The 24,607-nt window shown below is 38.3% G+C and overlaps 4 protein-coding genes across 7 annotated transcripts; 2 read left to right on the top strand and 2 right to left on the bottom strand.

Moving 5' to 3' along the window:
- Nucleotides 1-1,695: 1,695 nt before the first annotated feature.
- Nucleotides 1,696-8,499, bottom strand: fbxo9 (F-box protein 9). The gene is made up of 13 exons (XM_022763082.1): nucleotides 8,352-8,499; nucleotides 6,854-6,925; nucleotides 5,908-6,039; nucleotides 5,742-5,799; nucleotides 5,269-5,368; nucleotides 4,624-4,754; nucleotides 4,410-4,524; nucleotides 4,085-4,203; nucleotides 3,370-3,460; nucleotides 3,191-3,286; nucleotides 2,978-3,071; nucleotides 2,217-2,371; nucleotides 1,696-2,141 (listed from the first exon to the last, which is right to left on the bottom strand). The coding sequence occupies exons 1-13, from the start codon at nucleotides 8,352-8,354 to the stop codon at nucleotides 2,033-2,035; spliced, it is 1,275 nt and encodes a 424-aa protein (XP_022618803.1). The 5' UTR covers nucleotides 8,355-8,499; the 3' UTR covers nucleotides 1,696-2,032.
- A 1,645-nt stretch (nucleotides 8,500-10,144) lies between these two features.
- ick (intestinal cell kinase) lies at nucleotides 10,145-18,487 on the top strand. Its single transcript, XM_022762676.1, has 14 exons — nucleotides 10,145-10,279; nucleotides 11,495-11,764; nucleotides 11,847-11,901; nucleotides 13,495-13,616; nucleotides 13,729-13,808; nucleotides 13,914-14,046; nucleotides 14,142-14,313; nucleotides 15,207-15,374; nucleotides 15,466-15,846; nucleotides 16,313-16,521; nucleotides 16,808-16,950; nucleotides 17,176-17,292; nucleotides 17,411-17,518; nucleotides 17,674-18,487. Exons 2-14 carry the CDS (start codon nucleotides 11,664-11,666, stop codon nucleotides 17,823-17,825), a joined length of 1,941 nt encoding a protein of 646 aa, XP_022618397.1. The 5' UTR covers nucleotides 10,145-10,279; nucleotides 11,495-11,663; the 3' UTR covers nucleotides 17,826-18,487.
- Nucleotides 18,488-19,644: 1,157 nt separating this feature from the next.
- On the top strand, nucleotides 19,645-21,421 carry LOC111234920 (glutathione S-transferase 3-like). The gene is made up of 7 exons (XM_022763140.1): nucleotides 19,645-19,723; nucleotides 19,810-19,930; nucleotides 20,028-20,079; nucleotides 20,331-20,463; nucleotides 20,567-20,702; nucleotides 20,854-20,979; nucleotides 21,133-21,421. Exons 2-7 carry the CDS (start codon nucleotides 19,844-19,846, stop codon nucleotides 21,268-21,270), a joined length of 672 nt encoding a protein of 223 aa, XP_022618861.1. The 5' UTR covers nucleotides 19,645-19,723; nucleotides 19,810-19,843; the 3' UTR covers nucleotides 21,271-21,421.
- On the bottom strand, nucleotides 21,407-24,550 carry tmem14a (transmembrane protein 14A). Of its 4 annotated transcripts, none has more exons than XM_022763153.1 (6): nucleotides 24,473-24,550; nucleotides 23,556-23,649; nucleotides 22,564-22,646; nucleotides 22,337-22,438; nucleotides 22,151-22,238; nucleotides 21,407-22,013 (listed from the first exon to the last, which is right to left on the bottom strand). In XM_022763153.1, exons 3-6 carry the CDS (start codon nucleotides 22,637-22,639, stop codon nucleotides 21,971-21,973), a joined length of 309 nt encoding a protein of 102 aa, XP_022618874.1. In that variant the 5' UTR covers nucleotides 22,640-22,646; nucleotides 23,556-23,649; nucleotides 24,473-24,550; the 3' UTR covers nucleotides 21,407-21,970. The 4 variants fall into 4 exon arrangements, with proteins under 4 accessions (XP_022618874.1, XP_022618883.1, XP_022618900.1 ...); XM_022763162.1 differs by lacking the exon at nucleotides 24,473-24,550 and adding an exon at nucleotides 24,066-24,092; XM_022763179.1 differs by lacking the exon at nucleotides 23,556-23,649 and having other exon boundaries at nucleotides 24,473-24,527.
- Between the last annotated feature and the right edge of the window lie 57 nt (nucleotides 24,551-24,607).

Here is a 24,607-nt window from a genome sequence, read left to right as displayed (position 1 = left end):
AGAAACAAGACACTGGCCTTCCATGGAAGCAACAAGAAACAGATTTGCCTGAAGCCGCTCTTCTCCTGACACCTGCTTTGACTAAGCGACTTCAGTGATTTCTGTCTCTCCCGTCAAAATGTTGAGCCAGTGATCTACATTGACACATGCCCCCACCTTTGCTCTCCTCAGTCCTTTCCACTTAAGTGGTATCACTACGAGCTCCTCCTCATCAGTGCTGTGTGCAGACTTGATGCACTGGAATACTGTGTGTCACACACACAGCTCACATTTGGAGGACAGAGCAACTGTTTGTGAGCTTTGGTGGCGTGTCGGCTGGCCAGCCACTATGCAAACAATGCCTTACTCACTCATTTTACAGAGGCCATGGCCTGAGGGAGACAGAGAGGGGGGACTGATGGTGTTGAGGTTTTTCCCTGAAAACAGCAGCACAGTAGCATTGATGTATTTTTGTTTTTTTAGATTTAACTGATGTGTCAGACTTGTACTCTCTCTTTAGCATGACTACAGGAGGTTTACAGGTTGTCTACGTGTCTATGTCACATCCAGCACATGACGGCTTTAAACAGTTTTGTCCCACAGTAACTATTTCGTTTCAGGCAGGTGGTTTTCAGGAGGATTTAAGTTCATAACCTCTCACTTCATTTCAGTACTATTCTCCCACTGTACTGTATGTGAGTGTAACCTAAAAAAACATTTACAGTAAAAACCACCATGTGCGCCATTATCTCAAGTTCTTTCAGTCATATCCATATTTATCATGCTAACATGAGTAGATTTCCACGTGTCTGATGAATCATGAATTACTGTATTTTTAAATGACTGCATCGTTCAGAGTGGATGACCATTAATTTCAAGTCCCCCTATTTAAATGTACTGCACGTTTGTAAATGAATTGCAGTGTAATATTTGTAGGGTGCTTTGGCTCTGTGACAGATGAAAATTCAACAGGATTAGTGAAAGTAACAGCATAAAAACAGAGGGATTATGTGAAAAATCAACTCAAACTAGAAGCTGTAAATAAGAACATCTACATTTATAATTGTTCTTTTGATTTCGCCTCTCAGCATTTTATTTTATTTTTTATTTATTCTCTGATTTTGTCACACATTTGCTTCCTTTCCTATGAACTAATACCAAAAGCAGCAACAGCTGTTTAGAAACAACTTATTTGAGGTATTACTTATCATGTTAATTTAGGATTTGCAAACGACTAGTTTCTTTAGAATATTTTGAAAAACCAACTAAAGTCAACAAGCCACAAATCATTTTAGCCTAATCCAATACAACTTCCACATTTATTTATTTTTTTTCCTCTGCAAATCCTGTTTGATCTGTCCGCGCTTGGTTCCCAGAAAATGTAATACGTGGATTATACCCCTGTGTGTCCTCAGCAAGACAAATGATGTTGAAGTCTGAAATCACATCTGCAATGTCTTTTTACTGAGGTTGTGTAATAGGATGTCTATCATTTTACCGAGATGTATCATTTTTTCTAAAGCCATGAGTGAACATTACATACTGAAGAATTGTTAGGTACGTCTCAAAGATAACCTGCCTGGTTGCACATCACTACCCTGAGGCTGATATTTTATTTTTGCTTAAACATGTTCCAACATTGACCTAGCGTCTTTCTATGTAGTATTTCTCCATACAGGTCATTACATTTAAAACAAATTAAATTATAAGAGCATATTCTTTTCACCACTGTTTATTTGAGGGAGAAAGTGCACCATGAAACAAAAACTGTATGAACATTCATTGCTTGGAACAGGTGGGAAAGGTTGCTAATTATTTTAGCTCTCAGCACATTACCATAATTTCTGAAATCAGAAAATAAGTAGTATTCTATTATGTAAACCTGTAACGTAACATGCTCGTTAGTAGGAAACATGAGGGATCGAACTGTATATTAACATGATAATCCAGCTGCAGCACAAATTAAACAGGCTAAGGAATATGCATTTTGTTAAAATGTTGTTTGAACTTTTGCTGTGGTCTTCGTGGGATCATGTGCAGGTCTCCACGCTGCTTAAAGAGGCTGCTCAGAGAATGCAGTGTAACTCTTCACACGTGCAAAGAGGAAGGGTGTGTACATCGTGTCCAGGTCAAACGCTGTGACAACCGTTTCCCCAGTCAGCCTAAAAACATACTTAATGTCAATTTTGAAACAAATAGGGAAATAATTTGTCTTTTCCACAACCACTGGTACTCACTTATAGGTGATGTGGCAGGAATGATGGATCCACACCAGCTTACTGAAACTCTGACGCCCCCCAGAGGACAAATGCAGTCCCACGTGGAAGGTGTGTTCAGCCTCCGGAGCTGGGTTCCGCCTGCAGAACCGATTCCTTTGAAACTCGGTCGCTTTCTGTTAAAAAAAACAAAAACAAACATAATACAGATTGCAAACCGAGCCGTAAACTGACTGATGGAGTTTTACTTGAAATCTGAATTCAATCATGTGTTACTCAGTAGCATGCCACAGTGACTTTACTAGTTAAGGAGTAGTGCAACAATTCATATGAAAATTTTTACTACACTGAGTCGTAGCTGTCCTTATCAATTTGAGTAGTTTTGACGAGCCCAACACAGGTGCAAGTATGTTAACACCTTTCAAGTGACAATATTTCTTTCCTATCTTCTGAATTGTAAGTTTGAGGCCCATTTCAGCAAAATACTAAAAATACTGTAAATCGAAATTATGAGTATGAGATAGTATTTGTTTTTTGTTTTTTTGGTTACTTTCCGTTGTTTTTTTCTTTTCCTGGGGGAAACGGGATTCCATAATTAGGTAATTAATTTATATTTGATTTGCATATTGTTGTATATTGTCTGCTGGCGTTCTTAAAATGTCAATTGACACAGATTCTCAGTAAACAAGACAAAACCTCATCTATAGTGCTTTAAAGAATGTGCAATGGTCACTTTCCCATATATCTTTATCTTAACATACAACGCCCAAAATTTTTCTTACCTCCTCCTTTTTCTTGCAGACAACAGCAAAAACTTTGGTTTGATTGTCTGTCTCCTGTAACAGACGGAAATGACCGAGCAGAACAGAATCCATTCTGTGAAATGAAAACACAATTCGACAAATGAGCAAAGTGGCGGGACTCAACACTTAAAATTATTTCTGATGTTGCGACGTCCACTCTAGCCGAGTTCGCAGAAAACAGAGAAGGTGGACCTGGTGTTCCTAGTGCGCAAGCGAGGGACAACAGCCAGAGGGTCCTCAGGGGTGGTTAGCATGATGACGTGGCCATCCGGGAAGAACCGGAGGTATCTTTGATAAGAAATTCAACACTTAGCTCTGATAATTTTATTCAAATTGTAATCAAAATATAATGATTAAAGTAAAACATCTACCTGTAGAACTCAACGTGGTGCCAAGCCCTGTAAAATCCATCCAGTGATTCCTCTCCTTGACGAATGTATGATGTCTTGCTGATATAGACACCTGTGAAGTGGGTGTGAAGTGTAGTAATGATAATAAATTAATTCATCAATACATTTTCAGCAGCATTGGCCAGTATTAACTTTTAGAAGTGACATCAAAATCAGTTCCATAATATTTTTGGTGGTAATATTTATCCAGTTGTGGAATTGGTAATCTCAGACATTTGGCTTTAGAACCGGTGTTTTGTGTATATAAAAATTATGTTAAAACTTGAATCAGAGACATTTTAATAGATAAATCATTATATCAGTATGTGTGGCTGAGTATCATAAAACATCAAAATCAGTGCATTTTCCATGGTTGTGTTGAGTAAAGTCAGTTCACAACAGAACCAACACAATGAAAGCAGCAATTTCACACATCATTTTCAGATTTCTGCAGTGATGGATTGAAATGCCCAGGTGCCTCCATAGCTGAAACATAGCTGTAGACCTCCTGTCACTGCAAGGGGCCGCAGTGTGCTGTATGATAGGAGTAAGTAGGTATGTCACAAAAGCACTCAAAATGTTTTGAACCTGGATTTATGATGCACACTTTGATGGGCCGAAGAATATAACATATCAGCACTGGTCTCATAAACTATGAGAGCATCTTAGATTTCTAACCAATGAACTACTTCATTACCATCAAAACGGACACGTGGCCTTTGCAGAAACATCTCCCTCCAGGATTTGAAGGGTACAAGTTTGGTGCAGTTCCGCCCCCACACTCGTAAACAGGCTAAGCGCCAAATCTCAGGGTCTCTGGAGAGAAATTAAAAGTGAAAACAAAAAAAATTAGGATTGAGTGAACCTTGGCTTTTAATCGCTTAATCTATTGTGAAGCAACAATATGAGATCCCTAACTGCCCGATCCTAAGTAAACAATTTTGAGAGGCAAACTCTGAGAAAAGCAAGCTGTTGGCAAACAAGCTGTCACACATCTGATCTGTTATGACAGCTGGACTGACCTTGCACAAATGTAAAACCCCCGGCAAACCAAAGAGAGCTGCTCCAAGGCTCGCATGTCCAGATCACTCGACACAACCCAACGAAATATGTACATCAGGATTTCCCGCGGCAAGGCTGCAGTCAGATAAAACAGGAAATAAATCACTTATAATGAATGCAAGTTAGTAATGACTTTAGACATGTTTACAATTTAATAAAATGACAGATTTTTACCTGAAATGTGCATATGAGTCATTTCCAACTCAGGAGTGCAGATCTTTGGAAAGGAGCTTTCCAGAGTGAGTTGCTGCTCAAAGTAGGCAAGTAGATCCTCAATCTCACCATCAACATCATTGTCCTCCATGCTACAAAAATGAGACATGATATGTTCAGGTTAAGAAAAGTGAGAGTATCCCTTTCTACAAGCTTGCACACTATATCATTCACCTTTCAGACATAAGTAAGGGCATTGGAAAAGCCTGTGTTTGCTCTTGGTGTTCAGCTTTGTTCAAAAGGGTGAACTTCTGTTTCTCTATTAACTTTAAAATATTTCTACTTTTAATACAGCACCCCTTTAATTAATATGGCACACAATTATAGTCCTCTCAGCCATAAATGTAGCTGAGAGAAGAAGATGCAGCATTAACTTTTTCATGAGGTGACAGATATAATTCATAAGGCACTGTCTCTTTAATTTAAAAGCAATGTTGCAACAACCACTTCTTAGTGTCTGCACAGAACACCAACTCATTTTTTGTGTTTAAAAAGATGAAAGAGATGATAATTTTAAAAAACACAGCCCTTTCACTGCACACTGAAACACTACTGACTTAGATTTAGTAAATCAACAGAGATATCAAAAACTTAAAAGCAGCTTACTAGTTTCCTCCAACTCTGTCTGCATCAGGAGGACGACTGTAGTTGATTTTAAACTCAATGTCAGGCACAAGCTGCATAGCCATGCGATAGAACTTGATGGCTGCAAGTACAGACATCAAATTATGCAAAGAAAGAAGGGAAATTAAATTGAAGTGCTAATGAAATGCAATCCTCCGTTTTGGTTTCTCATACAGAATTTAGAAAACTATATGGGTGGATATCAAACATGCTCTATTACTGTCAATGGCTACAACTTCTGAATTATTGAAATCATTTAAGTTGCATCTAAGACAATGACTGATGGTTGTAAATGCCTGCATTATTTTACCATCCGATACAATGTGGTATTTAGCACAATTAACTATGGCATGTCTGTCAGTTTCTAAAGAATCTGTTTTTGTGGTTAACCTAACATTTTGTCCTTTCAATGGTGATTTTGATCACTAGATATAGAGTATATTTTGTGAACGCACCCTCATAGACAGCTCCATTCTGCTCTTCCTGCACAGCTCTCAAGAACAGCTCTGTGGCCTGAGGGAAGATGACTCATGTCAGTCATTGAATAGCTCTGTCAATTTCAGTAACAACACTCTACAATACATGAAGTAATGAACCAGAAGAAATCATTTCACAACTTACTTTCTCCTCCCGAGCAATGTCTTGTGTCCTCTTCAGACCTTTAGGTCGCAGCAGTCGGTCACTTAATCCACTTGCTCCACAGCTCGGTTTCAGTTCAGACATCCACTTGGCTCTGAATGCATTGAGCTCCAGCTGCAATTCAATGAAATAGACAATGATAAATAGACCTGAGCTTCATTGTTTGCAGTTTACTATAACAGCAGGGTTTTATCAAGAACTGTTCCTAAATTAGAACCATGTAAAAATGTATTCCAAGTCTTCATGAGCACATTATTCATTTAACCATTATTAATGTAACAGGGTAGGTTGGGTGAGATTGTGTGCTCTTTCAACACAAAACCCTGTTAACAGTTTAGTAGAGCAACAAACAAATGACAACAACAGTTAGAATCAAATAATAAAACAGTACAACAGAGAAAAGAAATATTGCTCTCATATCCTGATTGGCTGAGACATTAGTGCAGTTTCCATTAATACAATTTAGATATTAGAAAAGAAGAAGAAATACTGCCTCATGGTTGTAAGCCTCTGCCAACCAGCCAAGTTGCATGAAATATGTTCACAATCTCCCCTTCCTGAGTTACATCATTGAACAATGGACAGAAGTGTCTTTGCAGAAAACTATGATGTCACAGTGAAGTTGAACTTTGACCATGTGGATATAAAATGTCATCACTTCATCATTTTATCCAATTATGCATTTGTGTTTAACTGTGTGATAATTAGCGTACGAATTTGAGATATGGCCAAAAATGTGATTTGTGAGGTCACTGTGACCTTGAGCTTTGGCCATCAAAATCTAATCATTTCATCGTTGTGTCCAAATGAATGTTTGTGCCAAATTTGAAGAAATTCCCTCAAGGCATTACTGGAATATTGTGTTCACAAGAAAGGGACAGAGGGACAGACAGACAACCTGGACTTAAAAATATTAATCATTTCTCACCTGAAGGTTTGGGTCATCTGAACCTTCATCCTCATCCTCTATTGAACCTCCAATATCTGTATTTTCTTCAGCCTGTACAAGAAGGAAGTGAAGTATTACTTCAATTCATCACAGGAGCTGTGTGTCCTCAAAACCTGTTACCATTGTGGTTGTGGATTGGTTTAGCTTTTGGATTCTACTTCAGCCTATACAAAACAGTGAAGCAGTATATTTTGTGTTGTATTGGGTTATTTTGCAAATTTAGTTTTTTGTTTTTAACCTTTTTAATGCACATTTTCTATTTATTATCTGTATTACACATTGTTCTGTGTACACCGGGTGGTGTGCATATGATACAAGGAAATCACTGAATCTTTCCATTATTGCTTTACTGCCATCACTTCTGTCAAAAACACAGGTATTAGTTGTGGAAAATAAGGCGGAGAGGAGAGTACTTGCATTACAATGAGTTGGGGAATGTAACAAATGTACAGAATGTAAAGAATGTTAGCCAAGTACTGTACTTAAGTACAAATTTGCATTGCATTGCACTACACTGCATTTATTTGACAGGTGTAGTTTCAAGTTACTTTAAAGATTATGGAGATTAAGATTTTACATACAAAACACGAGGATCTTATAAAATATAATGCGCTGTTAAAGAATAAATTATCTAAATGTATATAGAAGCAGAGCTGAAACAATCAGTTGATTGCGTTTTCCTCGTAATAATTTTAAAAAATTACAATAAAATATAGGCTAACAAAACAAGAAATCTGAAGGTATCACTTTGAGCTCTAGGTAACAGTAATGTGCCCTTCTCACTATTTTCAAGAAAAATCAAGAAAATAATCGGCAGATTATTCCATGATGGAAATAGTCGTTAAGGGTAGCCTTATATAAACTAGTTATAAAATACGATCCACGTCAACCAGCTGGAACATAGAATGCTGTTTACACATTAATCCATCATTAATAATAATTCATAACTTAAAATATAGTTGTATATCAATCACAGGGGCCATTTTTCTGCATTGAGTAATTTTACTTTCAGTACATTTTCCTTACTTGAGTAATATGCAGTAAATGCAGGACTTTTGGAGTATTTTTAGTGTTATATTCGTACCTTTTACTGAACTAAAGGACCTGACTACTTCCACTGTTGACTGTGATCGGCTTATCAAAAATTAGCTCTGAAAACTTGATCAATGTAAATACAAAGTTGCTGCTGGTCACAGAAGACGTGTACGACCGTGTAGTTTAACGCTAGGTTAACTTAAATTAAGAATGAATCTGTTGCAAATTCATGCCAGTATGTCGTTCATTTGAGGGACTTGTCGCTAAATTCATGTCACAGAAATTGTAGGGTTCGATAACTATTTGTGAGTTAATCCTGAAGAGACACGTCGACCACCGTGAGGTGCAGGTAAAGACAGGCAGGTAACGTTAGCTACGTTAGCTAGCTAGCTGGCTAACTCGTAACATCTACGATTAACAGGTATAAAGCACAGTGACCCACCATGACAGCTTGGCCGGCAGGTTTTCTTTATATCTTCACGAGCGGTCAACACTAGCGTTTACAGTTCACGGTCGGAGAAACGGACAACACAACGAACATATTTACGAGCTCGCAGGAACGCAGCCATTTCGCTGGGTGGCCTGGAGCTTCACAGGAAGTCAGGACGTGTTGCTAAGTTGGACAGAGACGGAGAGCAGAGGGCCACCCTGCCGTCTGCACTGGAGTGTTTTTATATCAGTGAGCTTAAACAATTTAAAATGTTACTACATTATCGCGTATTTAAGAGAATGTTGCTTGTTAAAAGAATAGTCATTGTAACTGTCTAAGAGACAGGTCTCATGTTTAATTTTTTTTTTTTTTGGTTTCCTAATAAATTCATGATCATTTTTGAGTTCATACAGTCATTAAAACGGATTAAAAACGCAACAAATAAGATGTTACAGGGATGACATTGATAAAAGGTTTGTCTGAAATATAGCAGTTTTAAAATAATCTTTGGTTAAGAAATTGAATGCCCTTCGTGTAAGACTTTGTTTTATTTTGGAGAGTAACGAATCACATGACCAGAGTTTAGCTAAGGGTCAGAGCCATAGGTCAGAGGAGTAGGTCAGAAATATTATGGATGCAGAGGAAAGGTGTCTACAAAATGATGTTATTCTACACATGGTTCAAGAGACGCACATGGTAATTGTATTTGTTATATGTGTGTATACTGTTGTTAGTGTGCTTAATATGGATATAAATACGTGATACATTTCTACATTTATTTATTTGATTTCTGTTTTGCTATGGTGTTTGGGCCTGTTTATTGATGGGCATTAGCTTACCATGTTTAAGCCTGCTTAAACAGACACATTAGGGACTTTGAAACAACATGTTTGATCTCATATGTTTTTATTCATTTATTTATGTAGTTTTCACTGGTGTCTTCGATGTTATTGTCTAGAGAGAGAGAGAGAGAGAAAATAAATCTTCAAAAGTATGGAGCATGGCAATTTTTGTTGGACCAGGGTAGCTACAAGTCACCTTACAAAATACAACAAAATTTTAAAAAATTGACAGCATAATGAATCTAAAAAAAGCTTCAATTTTGATGTAATGGCACTTTCATATTATTAAACTACTACCTTTCAGAGGGGGGGTTGTAGGTTTTTTACTGTACTTTTACAACAGTTGTTGGGCCAGTGTACAATGCAGACTATTTCCAAACAAAACTACTGTTATATGAAAAACCTGTATTTTGTACATATTAAAATGTTCCTTACTTTTAAACAATTCTGAACTTCTTCATTGAAGGTCGGAGGATTGACCAGGGAACACGAATGCAAAGCAAGAGGTTTAACGGTCGCTCACTTCCGTCTTTGTTCTGCGACGAGAAATCTTTCTCGTTTTTGGTGGTAGGCTCTATATTTTGTATGTTGTGGTCTTTTATTATTTCTGTCTTATGAACGAGTCTCGTTACGACATGTAACCCCGAGGTTGTGTTTAGTTGATGACAAATTTGTCAATCAAATCAATGTTTTACTTTAACATTAATCTCATCCGATTAAAGCGTGGTAGTTTTTTTTTTTGTCTGCATACATGTAATATGCGAACTGAAACAAGTAAAAGCCAGAAATCATACTAATAGGTATCGACTGCTGCAGTGTAGACATTGAGTGCAGAGATAGTACTGCAGTATCTATCTTGTATGTATCTTCTGGAGGAGAGCTGTGATTTGTTGTGATGAGACCGCAAACTGTTTTCTCAGCAACGCGAGATTTCGATGAGCTATTGGACGAAAGGGCCTAGCTGGAATTTTATTGATGTTGTGTATGGGACACTCTGGATTCGGTTGTCTCAGCCAGCCGGTTATTCCTCTCAGCCATTTGTTGAACGTAGACTACGGATGCTCGGCTATGTGTTGTTGTCGATTTGACGTGAGGAAGGTGAGTGTTGTTTGCTCCTTGTCGTTTTATTCAAGTTAGTTAGGAGACCATTCAGCCTAACTAGTGCTGTAATGTTTTGGCAGCAGCTGGGCCAACACCAGCAACACAACACAATTAGCGTTAATTGTACTACGTTTGCGACCATTAACTGCTCAAAGCACTCGTTAAAAAATTAACTAAAAACGCACAAGCCTAGGCGTATTATTAGCTAAACTAAAACAAATGGACCTAACAACAGTATGAATAATATCAGAATAATAGATATTTAGCGCTAAATTATCGTTACGTTAGCTTTTAGTCTGCACTAGTGACATGCAATAAACTAGAAATTCAGCTACACTTGTTAGCTTCTTAAGAAACAAACACCGCAAAAGAAAAAATGTGGAAAAAGCATAGTGATAAAAGATGTAGGCTGTAGGCTTTTAACTTAAGAAGGTAGGAGCTATGTAAGCTAATAGTGTCTGCAACAATTAACACTGGTAATGTTATTGATAGAGAGACATTTCTGCCTGTAGATATGAACTAACAGTCATGCAGTATACTACTTACTTAATACATACATACTTAATGGACCACTTGAGCAATTTTCATCCTTATCTCTATGAAGTTGTCAGGGTGACTCCCTTCTACCAAAGCTTCGTGTTACATACGAATGCACTTGTCATGTAACAGTTAAAGCTGCTCCAGACATATGCAATGTGTGTATAATTTGACTTTTCCTTAAAAGGTTTGATTACCTCCTTGAAATCTGGTTACATCTACATTTTATCCCTAATTGAAAAATCTGAATCTGTGAATATGCAAATGTTGTTTACATCAGAAGATTAATGGCTGGACATGATGTCTCCTACTTCACTGAGGATTAAATTCTCAGGGAATTATGGATGTATTCATTAGAATAAGGAGAGGACAAGTGAATGCACACTGGAGACCTCAAGTTTACACATCACTGTAAATTGCATATGGTATCACAAACTAGTTATGATGTCACAAAATCCTCTTGTACGTAAACGTCCTACACTGGGATTTAAGGTAAGCACCGACATTTTCAAATCAATGTCACAAAATGACAAAATGCCCCACTTAGTAGTGAGTTTGTGGTCAGTTGGCCAAGTCATGTCATACTTGGTTTGTTTTGAGCAATGTACCTTGTAATTCATACAGCCACATACTTAACATCAGTTTTTGTCATTCTTCCTTCCCTCACTTTCTCAGCTAGAGGGAGGCAAGTCCATGACACCATGAGTCCTCCAGCTCTGCCCGTGGTTTTCTGCTGTTGTCACAGGAAAATCTGGTTGCATTCAGCAACAGGAAGCGAACACATCTTCTATTTCCAACCCAATTATTATCTGCCCCCGGATGATGCTACGGAAGGACAAGCATAATGAATAGATACACTACCATCAGACAGCTCGGGGATGGCACCTACGGCTCAGTCATCCTTGGCCGTAGTCTGGAGTCAGGAGAACTAGTTGCCATAAAGAAGTGAGTATCTGGAAGTTGTGAGACTGACATGCAATTTGGTGTAATTTTACAACATATTGTTAACAGGAACAATATTTTTCAGAATGAAAAGAAAATTCTACTCCTGGGAAGAATGCATGAACCTTCGTGAAGTTAAGGTTAGTTAATGTTTTCATTTTTAACAGTTTCACACATTTGAATAGCACAGATGAATTATGGAAAAATCAACCCAAAATCAACTTAAAGGGAGTTCCCATTTCTGTAGTATAATAAAGAATGTAATCAGAGCTGTTGTTGTTGTTTTTTTGTTTGTTTGGCAGTAAATGGTCCATATTTACTGATAACATTCATGTTAATTGGTATTTGCTTATATTAATGTACTGTAGTACTGGCTGCAACTGATTTCCATTAACTTGGCTGTTCAGTCTTGTTATCAAAGCCCCACAATGGCGTTTTGGCTCAATTCTCCAATAATGGGTATGGTACGCTGTATTACCAGCTAATCTTAAAAACAATGTTGTTGTTGTAGAGGAGTGGAACAACAGTATACCTGCTAACGGCTGAATTTAATTAACTAATTTCAATTTTGTCACTGACACAAATAGCTGATGGCATCAATAGGCTACTTACACTGTGAAACTGTTGTAACTTCTGTAACCCCTGTCATGTTTGTCGTATCCAAAATGGTCCAACTGCTCACATTTTCATGGATAATCATAGTCACGTGAAATTGGTTTTGCAAATGTTTAATGAGGAAGGAATTCCATTCATTACATTTTTCTCACCTTTTAAAGCTGATATGAGTATAGATAAATAATAGTAGTGATGTGAACAGTATATTTCTAAAGTGGTAAAAGGTTAGTTGAATGTTGAAATATTAACATCAGTTACAAACGTCTTAGTATAAGCAAATATAAAGAGTGGATACATCAATAAACATCAAAATGGAATATCAAACATTAAATATTGCATGTAATGTTTGATGTCACTATGTCACCTGTTCTGATGCAGTGAGCAGGTAAATAGTATTTTGGGGTCACATTTCTGACTTTCTGTTTGGGTTGATTTTGGGTTCTTTTATTTTTATTTATTTTTTTATCTCAACTAGAGAAGTTATAAGTAACTTCATGATAACTTGATGATTTGTGGGTAATGCAATGATATGTCTAAATTTCCTCGCAGCTGAAAGTCACACACCAGCTGTAAGAGTAGAAGGTGATTCTTGTGTGCTGTTGGTTTTGAGCTCTGGTTCCCATCCCTGGCCTACACGTTCCCTTTCCTAGAGCTTGACCTTAACGCAGCAAAACATGTGTAGAACACGCTGGTCCTTAGAGTCCTGCTAAATAGATTATAATTACAGCATGTCACACCATAAAATCTCAAAATCCCCCTTTACAGCTTTTTCTCCTTACTAAGATTTAGCATGGTTAAACCTGTATCATCCCAGTGCATGGGAAAAATGTATATACATATATATGTCCATCCTGCTTTCTATTACTCTATTTATTTTTCCTTTTAAAATTTTGAGCATAAATCCCACCTTGGCAGCATTTACCCCCAAACTACATTGTGTTCTTACATGAGCCATGTTTTAACAATACGGTTTTGTTTTATAGTTGTAGGGTGTGCTTTTGAATGTGCTGCAGTGACTTGTGTGTATTATCCAGCATGGTTAGATTTATTTTATTTCTACAATTTTTTTTGTTTATTCATTCCACATATTCTTACATAACCTCTCTTTATTTTTTCAGTCCTTAAAGAAACTCAATCATGCGAATGTGATCAAACTTAAGGAGGTAATTCGAGAAAATGATCACTTGTACTTTATATTTGAGTACATGAAGGAAAATTTATATCAGCTGATGAAAGACAGGTGCGTATAGCTGTTGTTTGTTGCATTATTATATCCACATTGAAACCATATTTGGTAAATGCTTACAGTTGCTTACTGATTACATTTTCGATCTGTCTCTTTCTTGCTGCAGGACTAGGTTGTTTCCTGAATCTGCGGTCAGAAATATTATGTTTCAGATACTACAGGGGCTTACATTCATTCATAAACACGGTATGTGTGTTTACTATTCCAGGGAGCTAAATTAAACTATCACAACCAACATTTTATAAATAACTTTGTTTGAGCCAAGATGGTCATGCAGTGTGTTTTTGTTAGGGTTTTTTCACAGGGACATGAAACCTGAGAATCTTCTGTGCATGGGCCCCGAACTGGTGAAAATTGCTGACTTTGGGCTTGCTCGTGAGATCAGATCTCGACCACCATACACAGACTATGTCTCGACTAGATGGTAAGTCAACATAATGCACTTAAACTTAGCCTAAATGAAAGAACACTTTATAGTTCAGCACATTGAAGTCCCAGTACCCTCTCTTTTTGGACTAGGTACAGAGCACCAGAGGTGCTCCTCAGATCCACATCCTACAGTTCACCCATAGACCAGTGGGCAGTTGGGTGCATCATGGCAGAGCTTTATACCCTCAGGCCTCTTTTCCCAGGCTCCAGTGAAGTAGACACCATATTCAAGATTTGCCAAGTTTTGGGTACACCAAAGAAGGTAATACTTATCACATGTGAAACAGAAACAATACAAAGCCCAAAAGGCTCATCCATTTGAATCTCACTGATAAACTGAGAGGTGAACAGTTAAACACCTGAGGACACAGTAAGGGTTGGGTTATGCTCATTCAGAACGAGTTTGTGCAACGTGTTGTCCAACGTCAAAGAGAAGGTGAGACGTGATACCGTTTAAATAAATGAGTATAAGGAAACGTGTGGTGGCAGGGGGGTTTCTGAAGTTATTTGACCATCTGCAAAGCCCTTCTGACAGAGTGTACTGCTAACTGAATGCACCATATGTGCACAGCAGAATTACAAAGAGCACTTATTTGTCTTTCTTGTTGCACCCTGTCTGGACAAGATGTGTTTTTCAGTCTTCCGTCTGACAGAAGAAATGCACTTTGTTTAAACTAGTGCAGCCGTCTACATCAGCTGTGTAACTCCTCAGAATTCTCACAAACTCTTTATCAACATGGTTTTAAAATTTAAATCTATCATATACACAGGAAAGAGGCACATATACAGACTAGACAAATGTGTCAAACCTAGTTGGTGACTCTTTAGTTTAATTCATGACCATTATAGATGGTTATCAGGACTTAAGTATTTGCACTCAGCTGAATGTGCCAATATTTTAGTCACATACTTAGTAGGTTTTTTTTTTCTGGGAATAACTGGAAATCTATATTTATATGTAGTAGAAATATGTAGTATGTACACCATATTTGTGTCTTGCACTGCATGTGTGTGTCCTGTGGCAAAGGTCAGCACTATCACCCATATATTTTTTCAGTTACTAATCTTCTACTACTATTACTGTCAATAAAAACAGTTATTCTTGTTGAATCAGATGTAAATACAGTGTGTACTGGACTGTGTCTTCTCCTCTAGAATGATTGGCCAGAGGGTTACCAGCTGGCAAGTGCAATGAATTTCCGTTGGCCTCAGTGTGTTCCCAGTAATCTGAAGACACTGATCCCAAATGCCAGTCCTGAAGCCATCCACCTGATGACAGACCTGCTTCAGTGGGATCCCAAGAAGAGACCAGCTTCTGCCCAGGTAGTGTCGGACCTATACTTCCACAGCCATCACAGCGGAACATTCACAATGAAAGCTGATGTTTTTTGTCCAAATCGTTTTATCTTTTCAGGCTCTCAGGTACTCTTACTTCCATGTGGGCCAGGCTTTAGGCACTCCTCAGCAGATCCTGGAGCAGGGCAGACCTCAGCCAGGTCTTGTGCCGCTGCAGGCTCCTTTACAGTCACAGCAGACTCTGCAGCAGCAACCCCTGCTTCTTAAGCCTGTCCCCCCCTCCCAGCCTCCACCTCCCAACCAACACTGCTCCCCCTCCAGGCCTCTCCAGCAGATCCAGCCCTCACCTGTATCAGCAGCTGCCCAGGCGGCAGTGTACCAACGGCACGCAGAGCTGATGCGAGAGCAGCAGCCAAAGCACATCCTGAAGCAGGAACAGACCGAAGGAACGCCACAGAGCCATCTTCCTTACATTGTAGACAAGAGTCTCCCGAGCAAGGTGAGGCTGGGCCTGGCTTGGAAACATTATGTGTGTGTCTGTCTCTCTGTGTATTTACTATATATCTGTTTATATATATCTATGACTATTATGAGTTATTGTGAAATTTCAGATATTCTCTTTTATTTGCTCCAGCAGGTGGATGGATGAGTGAAGCCTTTTCATACACATATAAATATAGATGTTTGAGGGGTAGCAATCCTATAAACCTGGCCTCAAAGCTATTTGGCCGTTTGATACAATACAATATATAATATAGTGACTCCATCAAGTGGTCCGTTCCTTTGCTGGTCTTCACTTCTTCTTTTTTTTATTCACAGTAATTCTGTAGTATAGAATAATTCCATAAAAGGGAGGCTGACAGTCAGAATATCCACACCAATATACCAGTATAAGTTGTTTTTTCTAACATGTAATTGCGCAAAATATTCCTCACATGCATGGTTGATGGTGATTGTCCTCTTAGCAAACGAGACAGGAGTCAGAAAATGCCAACCTGCTGAGCTATCAGTTGAAACCTAAAGGAGGACGGCGGCGTTGGGGCCACGGCACAGGTCACCTTAAGGGTGAAGACTGGGACGAGTACGAAGAAACTGATCTGACATCCATAAGTATTCTTGGAAAAAGCAGCTTCTCCACAGAGAAGTCGAGGCAGGGGGAGGACGCACTGAGCAGGTGAGGTTATCATCTGTCATCAGGGCAGACTCGGTGGCATCTGAACTGTAATGACATATAAACAAAGATGCTATTGTAATGTAGTAGTAATAGCCTGAGCTAATGTCCATACATCAAGGTTACCACAAACAGGTAGGGGAGACCGGGTATGGTTGTAACACTTTAATCCTATATTGTCCCAGTTTGGTGGAATTGGTGGTATTAGAACTCTCCCCATGTCACAACCATACCCGGTCTCCCCTAATTCACACCACCTCAGTCTCACTGAGTGCCCTCTGTCTTTCAGATATGGAAATGTTCTGGATTTCAGTCGACCCAGTGGAAAGGAAGATGCACCTTTAAACCTGAACAAGACTTCATCCTACCAAGAGCCATCAAGAACCGCCTCTGCTAAACAACATTACTTAAGGCAGTCAAGATATTTACCTGGTAATATACTGTATAGTTTAAGACTTTTCTTAGTAGGATCAGGGGCAGGGCCAGTTTTATTATCTGATTTTTTAACTTATTTTGCAGTTATTTGAATGAACCTGGACATTTTTTCCATTATTATTTTCCATTCCATTTTCTTTGTTGTGGTGCTGTTCCTCACCCCCTGCGTTTTATTCTTTTTAGAAAAGAATGTATATAATAATCTTTTACTGTCTCCTATAGGCATTAGCACAAAGAAGAATGTGGCCATGAATGCCAGTAAAGACTTCAGTGGCAGCCATCTTTGGGGCAACACTAGTATTCCATTTGGTGGGACTCTACCGAGCAGAGGCGCTCACGGTAATCTCCCAGGGCATTTACACCGCAACTTCACCGCAGTCTTCACAACTTATCTCAATCATTCTCACTGTTGAGTAGGTTCAAATTAATAGATCTGTGTGTTTGTTTTAAATACCAGGTACAAATACAATCCCAGGTGGATACATGCCATCATTTTATAAAAAAGACATTGGTTCTGCCGGTCACAGAGGGCATCAGGGTCCTTCAGTGGAATCAACAGCATCAAGTGAGCAAAGATTTAGAGCCTTGAACTTTCTGTAATATTCCTCTATCTGTGTTTCAACTAATATGAACTTGAACGTGAAGCCGCCTAAAACTGCCTTTCAGAAAACCCCAAACAAACCTTTTATTGTTCGTTGTGTGTTTATTGTCATATTTTAGATTATGCAACATGGCGGTCTGGCAGGAGTCAAATGAACACCTCCAACAACATGCCGTTGGCCAACAAGAGCACCGCTGGTGTGCTGCCTCGCCCTCCGGTACAGACCATACACGGGCGAACAGACTGGTCTGCCAAATATGGACACCGCTAGTGGCCTCCCTGGAGCTCTGATCTGTGCCCCAGAAGAGAGATCTTTCACCTCCAAAGAGTAGGCCTAGTTGTTTTATAATCAAAATCTGTATATACATCTTATACAGCAATAAATTTTGTTTCATTATGTGTACTATGGATGTTGTGAGTTGTAAAATATCAAAGTGTATGTGTACGGCTAAATGCAAATGGCCAAAATTCGAGCTCAGATTTGCTCCTCAGTGTTTTATTTTGTATTTCTGTAACTTAACTACTGTCCTACAGAGGTTACACCTGTACCCTCAGTTTTGTATCAGATTTATCATTGAATGTTGTTCACCAACTTGTATACATAATATGCATATTATAACTTTATGAAAACTTCACTGTGACTTGTTTTTGGCTAACTAATTACTTTGGCACTGTACAATACAGTCGTTTTTTTTTATATTGCTGCTGTTTGTTTTATAATGGTCACCTTGTCAATCAGTTAACTATTATTTGTGTGTTAATGACATCCAAGGCAGTGCTGTAATTTAAATTTAAATGAATACAATTCAAGTCATTGCCACATTGTATAAATCTGTTTCAGTTTCAGCAGTAACATGATCCAAATTAACATGTTCTTGGCCAAATTGAGTGTGATTATTTAATGGCCAGTTATTGAGTATAATTAAACTTTTGAATGGGTACCATATTTTCAACGAGTCATATTTATAAAACTTTTAACTGATGAAGTGACGGGTTAAACCAGGTCAGTAAAATCTCACTGTTAATGCTATACATGCATGAATATAGTGTATCTATATTGATCTGATGGTCTGAATCAAATTTATTTCGTAGAGCCCAGATTGTAATGTGTTTTTGCCAGCATTGGTACACATACAGTACACAGCACAACACACTTATTCTTTATGGCTATGCGGGAAAAAATTTAATTTCTGCAAGCAGAAATAACAACTCACAGAACTCTAGTGTAGCCTTGTTGCAGGCAAGGCACGGAGAATAAAAGTAACTCCATGTTTCTCCAACGAATATTTATGGCACCCCAAAGGTAAGTTTTCTACATAGCGCAACCTACAAGAGGACATTGGCTCAACTGAAATAGGGGGCACAGGCAAGCCAGACCCGGTGACAAATAGTGATTTTAAATAGTGCCATCCTAATAATTACCAGTATTAAGAAAAGAAAAACGTTTAATGTTTATTTGGCTTTAAAATTTTAATATAATAATGTTAAAAGTAAGGCAGACTGCCACGTGCAGCGCCGCACTTGGATGTGTCTGAAGCTTGGAGCTTGACTTCCCTACGTTTCTCCTACAACTGGGCCTTGAGCTTGTTTGGAGGTTCTAGCAGGGGAGCGCAGCTACTGGTATACCGATGGATGGTCGTCCGCCGGGGGGACCTCGTCCTCTTCCACCGAGCGCGGAGCTTCGGGAGGGACACACGTGGAGCGGTGAGGGAGGAAGGGGACACCCGCCTAGCCAGCCAGATCAGCCGAATCAACCCTAGCGATCAATGGGGTGACAGATGTCGCAGCCAGATCGCCCTCACATCCGAGTGCTGTAGGCGGGGCGGCTCCAATATATAGCGGCATAGAAGACAAACGTATATCATCAGGGTGTCAATAATCGAAATGTTCGCCACGGCTTGTATATTATGCCTGATTTGTTTTCTCAACACAAATTACATCGATATTTCTATCGAACTTGGTGAACTATGATCGATTGAACACCGCTTGTGCAATTCCCTTTCCCATGATGTTTAGCGACAATATGTTAATGACCGTGTTTCTATTGGCTAGGACCAACCAATCATAGTCTTTGTCTGTTTTCTCCACCTTTAACTTTTTTCTGACAGTACAAAGTTATATAAGGATTTAAACTACCTTGGTGCGCATTCTACCCGAGTCGGTGCTCAGGTATGGCAATTTATCTAACTCAGCTTTAGCACATGCATCTTTATCTGTAAATATGTGATTTGTATTTTTTCCACTTCTCTTTTTAGCTTCACAGATATACATTCCCAAAATACAATAGCAATGGCTGAAAAGGTTGTGCTGCACTACTTCAATGGAAGGGGAAAAATGGAGACTATCCGTTGGCTTTTGACAGTTGCAGAAGTTGACGTGAGTGAAGGGTGTGGTGGTGTTAATCTGCTGTCTTAAAGTAATGTCAAACCTCTTGAATGTGCCCTAATTCTCTTTTGTAATTTCACATTCACAGTTTGATGAGGTCCACCTGACTACCCGTGAGCAGTATGAAAAACTCCTCAGTGGTAAGTCGGTTGTACAAAGGTGTTTAAAACTAAAATCAAGTCTGTGGATGAACTCTTATGTGGCCTGTATCATTTACAGCCTTTTTTTCCCTTTTATCTCTTAACTTCAACCCACATATGACGCAACCTGGGGTGAAACAGCTATCTGGAGGTCAAGGTCTCAAATATCTTGAGACACAGACACAGAGTTAGTAGTGTTTTAACACTGGGACTTCCGCCTTGTATGAGTTGCTGTTGTGTTTCCTTTGCAGATGGATCTCTCATGTTTCAGCAGGTTCCTATGGTGGAAATCGATGGCATGAGGCTTGTTCAGACAAAGGCAATCTTGAATTACATCGCAGAGAAGTACAATCTTCATGGACAAAATCTCAAAGACCGCGTCTTGTATGATCCACTACTTTATTATGGCAATGATTGGAGTGCCTACTGTTATCATGTGATTTTAATAGATGTTTGTGTTATAGTATATGTGAATGCTTTCCCCCAGGATCAACATGTACTCAGAGGGACTGATCGATCTCATGGAAATGATAATGATTTTGCCCTTCAGCACAGATGTAGAAGCAAAACTGAAGAATATTCAAACTAAAGCAAAAGAGCGCTACCTGCCTGTGTTTGAAAAGGTACCAATACACCTACTGTATGTATATGAACTGGTCCAATAAGTGATTAATTTTGGTTTAAAGTTCTGTAAGATGTAAAATTGACATGTTGATGACTATATATGATTGTTTACAATAACACAGTGAGACATTGTGCGTCTTTGGTTCTCAGGCGCTGTCTGGGCCCATATACCTGGTGGGAGGTAAACTAAGCTGTGCAGATGTGGAGCTTCTTGAATGCACCCTGATGCTGGAGGAGAAATTTCCTGGAATCCTCGCTGATTTTCCCAACATCAAGGTAAATGTGACTTCCTGTGAAAGGCAGGATATAGAAAGAAACAACAACAAAAAGATTCACTGATCCTATGAAATCCCAGTATAATGTTAACAATCATATCCGTGCACAAAAACCAACTGCTGTGTTTAAAGATGATTTTCTGTTTCCCTCCAGTCTTTCCAGGGCAGGATGACTCGGATTCCCGCCATCAGCAGGTTCCTGCAACCAGGCAGCAAGAGGAAGCCACAGCCAGATGAAGCCTATGTGAAGACGGTCATGGAGGTGTTCAACGTAAAATTACCATTGCCATGACCTGTGAAAGATCTGGTACTCCTCACACAGGCAGTGTGAATGTTTCATTATGCCAGCATAGCATGTACAGTAAATCCAATCCAATCTTTTGAAACATATCTGTGTTTTTAACGTGAGGATTCTACTAAATAAACCATTTATTTCAATCACATCAATTTATTTTGTTTTGCTGTTATTACAAAAAACGCAAACATGTTAACTTTAATTCCTTTCCCCGTAGCATGTGAGGAGTCAAGAATACAATTTTTATCCTTCAATCTTGTTCCTTTTTTCAGGAAGTTGAATATTTCAGTTTATAAACCTTGATATTTTAAGAGCCTGCAAAACTGATGTTGTAGTGTATACAGTAAACACACTGCCATGACAAACAATAGCACTCACAAAGCTCATGTATATATGTTGTGCTGCCAGTACTATGAGGGAATAAATCTTGGGTAATAACACAAGATTAAAAATTAATCACAAGGTTTATGTTCAAGCTAGTACAAAAAAAGTTATACAAGATTACCAAAATGATTTACTGCAATAAGAGTTATCTTAAATCTGTTTATGATCTGTGAAACCTTTTGCAAGGTTTCTGGTGACATGAACCTCATATTGTCATATAAAAATAACATTTGTTTTACTGTGCTAACTGGGAATGATGTTTCCTTTAAAATAAGGCTTGTTCATTGATGTTTGGTCAGTGTTGTTCCTCCAATCACACCATGATCAGGAGTAACAGTCGAAACACCATCAACAAACTGAAAGAAAGAGACAAAAGCAAACCAGAAATGACTAATTCAACAAGAATTTAGTAACTTGTTAATTCATGTCACAGTCCTTGATTTGTTTTATTAAATTTCTTCAAGTTTCTGCATGTTGAGTAAGTCTGACTGACCTTAGCCCCGACATAATGCCAGCAGGCAATATTTTTCCAGATTTTTTGTATCTCTTCCCCATCACTACTGAGAGGACTCCTGATGCAACTGAAAGAAAGAAAACACCATGACAGGATACCAGCTGGACATTTTAACCAGTTCTCTATTGAAAATCCCCATATTAGAATGAGCTTTGCCATACTCACACAATGAGACCTTTATGTCCTTTGGGTCATTAGAGATGTTATAAGCACCATAAGCAGATAATCCACCAAAAACTAAACCAGCCATCAGGGACATCACGCTGGCTACAGTGAAAGAAGAGACACATAAAGATAATCAAATTAATCGTGTGGCAATTCTCTTGGGTTGAGCTTTTTCTGCCAAAATGAAAAGATGAAAAACTTGAGATCATTGAGTGTGAGCTTTCGACCTTTTCTCTTGTATCCCATGAATCCTCCAAAAGCGATGGCTGCAGCATAGCCAAATCCAATCCAGTCCACTGCCATCGCAAAGCTGTACAGAAATACAGGACAAGTGACATGTTGAGTCTAGAGATGATTTAGTTCCCACATTTTGCAAAATCTGTATATTTATTTATATAAAAAAAGATGATGGACAGAATCAGGATCAATGTAACTGAAAAATCACAATTGAAGCCAAAGAAATGTTTGCACTTTAACTAGTGTTTGTATAACCCGGCATGACCTTTGACCCACTCATTGCTCTAGATTATAACCAATCCAATAGTATATCTTTTAAGTTGCAATACAACCAATACCTCTCAGTGACAAGGTAGATGCATCAGTCATGATTTGGCAAGTGGAAAACTGCATGTTACTGGTTGTACTGCTGCTTTAAACTATTTAAACTGGTAAAAAAAAAAAAAGAAGAACTGGGTGAGCTATAATCTAATAAATGTAAACCTTGTGAGTGAAATAAAGTCCCTTTGAGGCATAAATAACCTTATGGTGACATGGTAGATGCTGCAATCACTTTTTGGCAAGTTTAGTTAAGGTTAAGTTTGGTTAAGGTCACGTTTAGTGTTTTTCCCATTAAAGCAACAAATTGTCTCCTTTCAACTAATACGAAGAACCACAATATTGTGTCTGTGAACGTTTATTTAAATTTAAAGTTAAAATTTTAAGATTTGAACACAAATAAGTTTACGTCTTGTACTTTCTCTATCAACCAGCAGGAAGCCTGACAAACCGCTAGATGTCACTGTGATTAAAACATAAAACAACAGAAGAAGCCTTCACACAAGCACAACTACAAGCATACTCACACTAATAATTTACAAATAATGTCATTTCCATGTGAAGCCCGTATTGTTAATCTTTTTACCACTACACTGTTGTATGTTTGACGTATTTAGTTACCTTGAGTTCAAACAAAACAGCAGCAGAAACTGAGAAACGTTACCTTCAATATGTCAGTGAACTTCCTTGTTGCTCTCCGCAAACCGTAATACGCATGCGTCGCTTGTTTCGTGCTGTGTTCGCTGACTGTCGATAAACTGGGAAAGAAGATTTTTCAGAACATTTGGGCCGATTTATTTGATAAAATAAAATGAAAGGAATCTACATTTAAAACATAACAAATGTACGATCTCTCCCATAAATTAATACACAATTTCAGACTCATCATTTACCATTTATTTTCCCTCCTCATAAAGTCAAATGTGTTTATTGTATTTAGTTACTTTTGGACTCAAATTGCCTTTTTAATTTAGAAAAGTTAAAATATTTTGGTCCCCATATTACTATAACTTTATTTCTATACTTCACACAGGCAGCCCTGCATGTTGTTCTTGTATTGACAAAATATTTTTACAGCTACTGCTGTATGTTTTTCAAATGAAGAACTGACTGTTGTATAAAAGGAAAGCAGATCTGTCCGTTCAAATTATTATATTACTTCTTATTAACTCACATTTTTAAGGCAGGGGAACTTGTGTTTCTAAGTTGAATGAACCTAAAATGGTGTAGATGAAAAATTAAAAGATGAGTGAGTTGTGCAGACTGAGTTTTCCTTGACTCAACTCACTTTTAAGTCAAAAACAAACAAATAAATAAATAAACTAGAGGGGCACTCAGAGAGCACAGAACTCCACCGAGATCAAGGCCAATGTCAAACAACATACACCAGACTTCAGTGAAAAAAATCAAATTCATAGCAACCGAGCAACACATCAATTCATTTTAGTAATTATGTTCAATTATAAATTTGTTAGTGAATATTAATATTAACTATTATTCAACAGACAACTGAAACAAAGGCAGGTCCTATATCAATTAATAATCTTGACATGTGTAGTCTGCTGTGTCCACTACACTTACCGTGAACATGGAGGCGATATGTTGCATACACGATGCACGGAGAGCAGTGGGCTTATGGAGATGGGTGGTCAATATGGGCCCAAAAGATAATTTTTTTTATATTGGCCATGAGCTGTCCCTCTGGTATCTCAAGCT

The sequence above is a fragment of the Seriola dumerili genome, unplaced genomic scaffold (genome assembly GCF_002260705.1).
Source record: "Seriola dumerili isolate Sdu_G_001 unplaced genomic scaffold, Sdu_1.0 BDQW01000024.1, whole genome shotgun sequence".
Classification (NCBI taxonomy): domain Eukaryota; kingdom Metazoa; phylum Chordata; class Actinopteri; order Carangiformes; family Carangidae; genus Seriola; species Seriola dumerili.
This window is presented reverse-complemented; position numbering and strand designations above follow the sequence as displayed.

What these genes read in the sequence shown, in the direction of transcription:
- fbxo9 (XM_022763082.1), bottom strand. An exon ending in GAATGGAGCTGTCTATGAGG is followed by an intron (nt 5,369 to 5,741) that starts GTGCGTTCACAA and finishes CTGTACTTGCAG; the next exon opens with CCATCAAGTTCTATCGCATG. An exon ending in GCCACGTGTCCGTTTTGATG is followed by an intron (nt 3,461 to 4,084) that starts GTAATGAAGTAG and finishes CCCACTTCACAG; the next exon opens with GTGTCTATATCAGCAAGACA.
- ick (XM_022762676.1), top strand. Translation starts at nt 11,664, where the DNA reads ATGAATAGATACACTACCATCAGACAGCTCGGGGATGGCACCTACGGC. An exon ending in TACATTCATTCATAAACACG is followed by an intron (nt 13,809 to 13,913) that starts GTATGTGTGTTT and finishes TGTTTTTGTTAG; the next exon opens with GGTTTTTTCACAGGGACATG. An exon ending in GGGGAGGACGCACTGAGCAG is followed by an intron (nt 16,522 to 16,807) that starts GTGAGGTTATCA and finishes TCTGTCTTTCAG; the next exon opens with ATATGGAAATGTTCTGGATT.
- LOC111234920 (XM_022763140.1), top strand. Translation starts at nt 19,844, where the DNA reads ATGGCTGAAAAGGTTGTGCTGCACTACTTCAATGGAAGGGGAAAAATG. An exon ending in AATCTCAAAGACCGCGTCTT is followed by an intron (nt 20,464 to 20,566) that starts GTATGATCCACT and finishes GCTTTCCCCCAG; the next exon opens with GATCAACATGTACTCAGAGG. An exon ending in ACCTGCCTGTGTTTGAAAAG is followed by an intron (nt 20,703 to 20,853) that starts GTACCAATACAC and finishes TTTGGTTCTCAG; the next exon opens with GCGCTGTCTGGGCCCATATA.
- tmem14a (XM_022763153.1), bottom strand. Translation starts at nt 22,639, where the DNA reads ATGGCAGTGGACTGGATTGGATTTGGCTATGCTGCAGCCATCGCTTTT. An exon ending in CATGGGATACAAGAGAAAAG is followed by an intron (nt 22,439 to 22,563) that starts GTCGAAAGCTCA and finishes CTTTCACTGTAG; the next exon opens with CCAGCGTGATGTCCCTGATG. An exon ending in GGCATTATGTCGGGGCTAAG is followed by an intron (nt 22,014 to 22,150) that starts GTCAGTCAGACT and finishes TCTTTCTTTCAG; the next exon opens with TTTGTTGATGGTGTTTCGAC.